General features: G+C 51.7%; 1 protein-coding gene across 5 annotated transcripts in view; it reads left to right on the top strand.

Moving 5' to 3' along the window:
• Positions 1–374: 374 nt before the first annotated feature.
• Positions 375–7,537, top strand: part of ARHGEF7 (Rho guanine nucleotide exchange factor 7) — a 116,381-nt gene continuing 109,218 nt past the window's right edge. For 2 of the 5 annotated variants that reach the window (XM_063149950.1, XM_063149948.1), the window contains exon 1: positions 382–573. In XM_063149950.1, coding sequence (XP_063006020.1) covers positions 409–573 — 165 coding nt within the window. In that variant the 5' untranslated portion in view covers positions 382–408. Of the gene's footprint in view, positions 574–7,537 lie in introns of all 5 variants that reach the window. The other 3 variants (XM_063149951.1, XM_063149949.1, XM_063149947.1) reach the window with 3 other exon arrangements.

Raw genomic sequence — 7,537 nt, 5'->3', positions numbered from 1 at the left:
CCGCGGCTCCGGCTCCCGCTCCCGCCCCGCTGCGCGCCCGCGGAGGCGCGGACCGCCCGCCAGGGGGCGCGCGCCGGCCGCCCCTGGGAGCGCGCAGCGGGCGCGGAGCGGAGCGCGGGTCTCCGCGGGCGCGCGGCCCCCGCCCGCCGCCGCTGCCAGTGATGTCATGGGGCGGCGGCGGCCGCGGCGGCGGCGGCGGCGGCGGCGGCGGCGGCGGCGGCGGCGGGGGGGGCGGGGAGGAGGCGGCACTGCAGCTGCATGTGTCTGTAGCGGCGGGGCCGGGGCGTCGTCATCTGCATTCACATGGGGGCGGCGCCGCCGGCCTCCGCCTGAAGCCCCCGCCGGGGGAGACACAAAACCCACGCGAGGCGCGGGGCGCCGCGACCCCCGCCCGCCGCCGCCATCGCCATGAATTCGGCGGAGCAGACCGTTACGTGGCTGATCGCCCTGGGCGTGCTGGAGTCGCCCAAAAAGACCATCTCCGACCCCGAGGGCTTCCTTCAGTCCTCCCTGAAGGACGGCGTGGTGCTGTGCCGCCTGCTCGACCGCCTGCTCCCGGGCACCATAGACAAAGTAAGTGCCCGGCGGCCCCCGCCCCGCCGCCCTTTGTGCGGCCGGGCCCGCCGCCCGCGGCCCCGCCCGCGCCGCCCCCCGCGCCGGAGGGGGGACCCCGGGCCCGGGGAGGGCGGCGGGGGGCGCGGGGGGCGGAGCGGGGCCGGTCCCCCTCGGGCCGGGGAGAGCGGGGAGCGGCGGCCGGGCTGGAGGGGCTTCCCCCTGAGGGGCCACTGTTGTGCGAGCGCTGGACAAACGCTCCGCTCGCCAAAGCGGAGTCCTGGCTGTGCACGGGAGATGCGCTCATTTTGGGGGTGCGCTGTGGACCCTTCCTTGCATGCCACGAGCCGGCTGCAAAGTTATCTACGCAACTGCTGGAACAGCCGGTGCCTCACCTCGCTGGGGAGGTGATTCAGCTCATCCCTTCCAGCCTCTGAAGGACATTTTAGCGTTTGATGCTTAGTTTTCTTGAAGGCTGTTTTAGCGTTGTTTGGGTCCTTTTACTGTTCGGTAGCCTGTGGAAAAAAATCTCATCGTTTTTTTTGGGGGGGGCTGACAAAACGGGTTACAGCCCTAGTTTGCGTTGTGTTTGAAGAAAATGTACTCTGTCAGGTAACTTTTATGTGTTCTGTGTACGTACGTAATTCCTGTCGTAGCTCAGCCAGAGGGAGAGGGGTTTGGTTGTGCCTCCAAACTTGGGACAGTTCCGTTGTCTCACCTGACGTTCAATAACGTAGTGCATACAGGAGATCCACGTATCGGCAAAAAACTTTCCTCCTGTGCCAGTCTAAGGTAGTGAAGAGAAGATTGATGAAGGTCATCTGCTATGATGATGGGATGACTCCTTGCTTGAAAAAAAAACCTGTATTTTTCACCTTTTGCAGCTGGCTGAGCACTCCACTCGTTGGAGCCTGCTGACAGTGGGCTTTTGTTACGTTTTGTGGCTCTCTTTCAAGCAGTTCTCAGACCCACAAAGTTGTAAGCAGTGCCTTGAGCTCAGCCGGACACTGGGCTGGGCTGTCCCCCTTGGTTCTTCAGTTTGCCACTCACTGGGGTTGTTACTGTTTTGTGTTGTGCTTTAGCGTGGAGGTCTTGGCTCTGGACTGGAGTCCCATTCTGCAGATGTAGTAGATCATTCCTGCCTCCCAAATCCGCAGGTACATTGGGAGGTTGTGTGGGGATATGGAAACCTCACCGGAGCCCGCAGTGCTCTTGGCGGGCGATGGAAGGGATGAGAGCGGGCACAGTGTGTCAGTGGCTGTGTGGGTAACTCGGGGATCACTGTGGTGGCCTTGGGGCTAGCTGGGACAGCTGAAACCCCTGCCACTGCTGCTGCCAGCTTTCCCCACCACCATTTCCCCCTAAGTGGCTGTTCAGGCAGCTGAAGAGGATGTCGCTGCTCCCAAGGGACTGTAGTTTTGTGGAGGTGGTACATGAGGTGCAAACTGCTGTCCAGTGCACCGGGCTGCGGAGTGGGGCTGCAGAGCAGGTAAACGTCCTGTTCTGCCGTCCGGGGTGACACGTGTGACGTGTGGCTGGGGGTAAGTGGGGGCTCCTCCGCCCAACTATCCACTGGCTCTGACAGGCTCCGCCCGTGCCTCCCTGTCTCCAGGCTCTTTTGCCTGGTGGCACCAAGCCCAAGGAGGGTTTTGGCAGCCTTTCCCACGCTGCTGCTCCAGGCACGCTCCCTGAGCACCTCTTGGGCTTTGGGTTCTGAGCTTTAGGGCAGGAAAGGTCCTTCCCCTTTGTGTAGATGTCAAGCCTAGTAAAAAGGGGTCCTGCACTCAATCTGGGAAAGAGGCTCTACCAAAAAACAAACAAAAGAGCATAACAGAAATAAGTGTTAAAAGAGTGTTTCCCAACTTAGTGTGCTTCTCTGTTACAGTACAGTTTGGGACAGCTCGGTTATTGAATGAAGGGCTCTCTTTTCATCTCAGAGGAGCAAACACCCCTCATTCTCAGGCAGGGGTCCCTTCACAGCACCCATGTGCAGAGGAGGGTTGGCAGAGGCTCACAGCTGCCCACAGCCAGCAAGGACACCAGCCTGGGTGTGAGGAGCTGTCAGTGGGACTCACGGTGCAGCAGTGTGGGGTTTGCAGCAGGGCTGGGATGGCAGCGGGGCTGGGATGGCAGCAGTGTGGGGTTTGCAGTGGGCTGGGATGGCAGCAGGGCTGGAATGGCAGCAGTGTGGGGTTTGCAGCAGGGCTGGGATGGCAGCAGGGCTGGGATGGCAGCAGTGGGGTTTGCAGCAGGGCTGGGATGGCAGCAGTGTGGGGTTTGCAGCAGTGTGGGGTTTGCAGCAGTGTGGGGTTTGCAGCGGGGCTGGGATGGCAGCGGGGCTGGGATGGCAGCGGGGCTGGGATGGCAGCAGTGTGGGGTTTGCAGCAGTGTGGGGTTTGCAGTGGGCTGGGATGGCAGCAGGGCTGGGATGGCAGCAGGGCTGGGATGGCAGCAGTGTGGGGTTTTGCAGCAGGGCTGGGATGGCAGCAGGGCTGGGATGGCAGCAGGGCTGGGATGGCAGCAGGGCTGGGATGGCAGCAGTGTGGGGTTTTGCAGCAGGGCTGGGATGGCAGCAGGGCTGGGATGGCAGCAGGCTGGGATGGCAGCAGGCTGGGATGGCAGCGGGGCAGGAGGAACGTTGGCACCTCGCAGTCACCCAGCCCCAAGCTCGCCCCGCATCCTGCAGGGTGCTGGGACAGGGGGCTGCCCTGGACATCCCTGCTGGCCCTGGATGTCCATCCCTGTTAGTTGTAAGTCTGGGGAGAAATAGCGCTTTAAAATTTTTTTTAGGGGTATCTTTGGTTTTGTGAGGGTAACTGTTCTTATTTTCATGGGACATTCACAAAGCACTTTCTAATTCATAGATGTCTCTCAAACTCATTTTTCCATCTTACTTTGTAAATATTCTTTTTCTGTAGACTCAGAAGTTATAGTCCATACCTCTTTCATGTTCTCATCTATGTTATGTCTGAGCAGTTTCCGTGTTACTTTATTCTCTTTCTTTGTTTGTTGGTAAACAGATATAAAATTTACATCCTGTACTGCGCCATGGTATTTTTTCCAAGTCTTTTTGGCCACTACTTTTTGTTACTTTTTTTATACTGAGTGCATTTAAAATGTGAGCCTTTTTATTCCTTATTTGCCCTGAAAGTCTCTAGTTTAAACTGGACATTTTTGAAGTTTAAAAGATACAAGGATGTCCCACAGATGTAGACTGATCCAGTCCTTAAAATCATTTGAGATCATAACTTTCTATAAATATCTGACATCAGCAGACACTTTGAAGACTTACAGAGCTCATTTTTCTGTAAATACAAAATAGTAACTAAAACCAAAGAAAACATTTAAAAAAATTTACAAAATATAAATATGAAGGAATGTTTATCAGCTTGGGGTTCTTTTAAAGATGTTTTCTAGAAAATGTTATAAATGTATTTCTTTCTTTCAAAAACTGATTAGAAAGAGGATTCAATATATGCAGGAATGTAGTAATACATTATTTGGCATTTTGTGCTTTTTAAAGCCTCTGGGTACCCTGAGAGTAATTAGCAGGAGATTTTTAATAAATAAAGATTGTGCAACCATAAAAGGAATCAAGCGCTTGAAGGTCAAAGAACAGAATTTTCATAAGTCGATAAAACAAATTAGTGGGTTTCAAGGCTGGTTAGTATATTCTTTCTTTAAATTGCTGTGTATTTGTATACCAGCATTGCACAGAGCAACCTACAGAGCTTCTTGCCAGGAAGTTTTGGCTGAATTTGTTTACAGTGCAATCATATTCTATCTTGAACAGGAAAGGACAGATATTAAATTGACTAGATTTCTCTAAGTCAGTATGAAAATACCTTGAACAGTAATGTTGTTACAGACTGTTCCTTTTTCTGGGCTCCCATTTAATGTCATAATCATCCCTTTGCACTTTGAAAGAGACCATGACAGGGTAAAACAAAATAGTTGGGTTAGGCAATGTGATGGTACTGCACAATAACCTTGTCCTGAACGCAGGAAATGAACAAAAGTGAGGGCAATTATTAAAAAGAAATAATGCAAAATCAACAAAACCGGGAACAGCTTCCCCCACCCTGTCCAAACCCAGCTGTCTTCGTTTTTTAAAGCGTGGAGATCTATGCTGAGACATAGTTAGTTGATTTGCTCCAAAAGATAGGGAATTGCTGAATTTAAGTAATTTGAATAGAAAAAGCCATAATTTCAAGTTAGAGGGTTTCAGCCTTGTGTGGTAAAACTGAATTACTTTGATGGCAGGGAAGGGATCCCCGTGGAAGCATTGCAGTGCAGTTGTCTGCCGCTTAGATGCTTTTCCTCTCAGAGATCATTTTCCAAACAGATTCCTCCATCGCAGACCAGTTTGACCCACTTTCATCGCTGTAAACAGAGATCAGAACTGGAGCGGGAATTTTCCTTGTCATATGAGGCTTCGCGCTCCATTAAGTTTTGTTTGTAGTTTTTATTTTTGGTCAGCTGTTCGACAGAGAGCGTCGTTTTGAGGACGGCTCTGTTCTTTTTTTGGGGAGAGCGCAGAAGGCGCATCGGGCAATGCGATGCCGCGGCCATTTGACAGCCCGCGGTGCCCCCGCTCGGCCCGGGCTGCGGGAGGGCTCGGCCGCGGCTGGCTCGGGGCTCGGGGCTCGGGGGGTGTGCGGCTGGAGCCCCTGTGTCCCATGGAGCATCCCCAGGCGGTGCAGCGAGCACGGGGCTGAGCAGGGCAGGAGCTGCTCGGCTGCGCGGGGGAGGCTGAGCCCACACGGCCGCTTCCTCCGGCTGCTGCCGAGGTGGGAGACGGGCGGCACGGCCCCGGCACAGCACACACAGCTCTCCCTCCTGCTGGGTGAGGCCTGGTGCGTGGCCGAAAGGAAACGGCATCCCCATTCCCTGTGGGGGACTCGGTACCGGCGTTGACATTAATTTGGTTATTAATTGGGTAGTACCAGAGCTGATGGCAGCAAAGATTAAGATCTTTGTACAAATATATCATACATCTGTATGATTCTCTTTTTAATGAGAGAGGTCTTTGGCTAAATGAGGCATTCTGAATTGTGATTTAGGAATAAATTAACCCTTTGTGATTCACAAGGCAAATTAATTGTTGTGTATGAGCACAAGCACTGAGGGTTTGGGCTGCCACATGTGGCAGCCATGTCACCAGCCTTGTCCCCATGATGAGCATGTGCCCCTAGGCTCAGGCAAAGGGAGATTTATGCTCACTTATCTCTCATTTCACTCATAAATATCAGGGCTAAGTATACTTCTCTCCTGTTGTGACAAGGTGTGACCTGAACATGATATTTCAAGTGTTGAACATGATATTTCACGTATTGAGAAGGAAGAAGAAGGGAAAGGTGTTTTGGACCCAGAGTTAATAACAAGTGACGATTTTTGTAGCCCAGTATATTTGCAAAGGTATATTCGCTGGCTGGGAGCTGAATGTGGAGCCCAGACAGAGCTTGAGAACATCCCAGCAGCAGTGCAGACATTACTCCTAAGGTGGAAATTTCCAGGTGCTATTTGGCCCTGGACAACCAACATTTTGGAAGTTCTTCTGTCAGGATGTTCTCATCCTGAAGCCTTGGTGAGGCTGTTTGGGTCTGCCTGGCTGACCCCAAAAGCTGTTCTGCCTTTGCTCACTGAAATCTGTTGGGAAGGTATTGTGGTGGCTGTGTGCAGCAGCAGCAGAAGGTCATCGCAGGACAGGAAGCAAAATCTGCATTTCAATGTGCATATGCTCCCTTCCTTCAGCAAGAGTCCTCCCAGGGAGATTATTGTGCTTCTGGCAAGAAAAATCCGTGCTGGACAGGTGTGCCTGCCATGGCTGTGTGCTCGGGGAACGCTGGTGTGTGTATGAGCACTGCTGCTGCTCCAGGGGGGAAGCACTGCAAGGATGAGAGCCTGGGCAAAAGTTATCCCAAACAAAGTCATTGGAGTGCTTTTTCCCTGAATACATGCTGTTCCCATCAGGGATACTGTGAGTGAGCTTTGTAGGATTCTTTGGTCCTGTTGCAGACCTGTCATTGGCCGTGCTACTCCTACTGCCTTGTGAGAGCAGGGATTCAGGAATGCTTTGAAGGAGAATGCCCTTGCTTTTCCTGTCTGTGTACTGGCTCTGGAATTCTGGCAACTGGGATATTATCCAAAGAAATATGGTCTGCCTGTGCTCATTGAGGAAGCAGAGGACTTGTATCTATGTGCACTGCTTTCTTCCTTGAAAACCAGATTCTGTCAGTGCATAAAGATCTGGACTCAGTTAAATAAGGGTGTGCCAGATCCTGAGAAGAGGGGGCAATTAAGGAAACTGTTGGCGATTAAATTGTTTTTTGTGAGAAAACATGGAAAAATAATGTAGTTCTGCTGCTCTTACTCTCATTAATGCCTGTTCCACAGTTTTTATATGCTTTCTTTCTATGCCTGTACATAATATGGACAAGGAAAACATTAGCCCTCAGGTGCCCTACTACCCAGGCTATCCTCCAAATGCTGTGTGTGTGGAGAAATGGAAGCACTGTGGGGATGCCACCAGCACGCTCCCCTCTGGTTACACTGCATGCTAGTGGCTGGTGGCACCACACTGTTCAGCTGGAAATGTTTAAGGTTGTAATTCCAGCCTTAGAAAACTGGAAGTCTGGCTTTAAAGTTGAAGTTTGCAGACTAGGTATGTATGTAAGGGCTTTTATGGCTTTTATACATACACACATACATATATTTATATATATTATATATAGTACGCATATATATTATTAAAATCTGTTTATGAATCACTGAGGGGAATTCAATATACATCTTCCTTAAATAAAAATTTAAATTATTTGTTATTCAGTGGCTGTGATTTGAAGAGCTGTAACTTTAAAACATTTGAAGCATGACAGGGCTTGCAAAAATACTGTGAGCTGGCATCAAGGAAGCAGTGTCTTGCACTTCGGCTGGCTGAGCTTTACTCCCTGATCCTCAGCCAGTGTGACACTTCTGCTCTCTC

The sequence above is a fragment of the Melospiza melodia genome, chromosome 2 (assembly GCF_035770615.1).
Source record: "Melospiza melodia melodia isolate bMelMel2 chromosome 2, bMelMel2.pri, whole genome shotgun sequence".
NCBI classification, from domain to species: domain Eukaryota; kingdom Metazoa; phylum Chordata; class Aves; order Passeriformes; family Passerellidae; genus Melospiza; species Melospiza melodia.
Note: the sequence above shows the minus strand (reverse complement) of the source record. Positions and strands in the feature narration are given on the sequence as shown.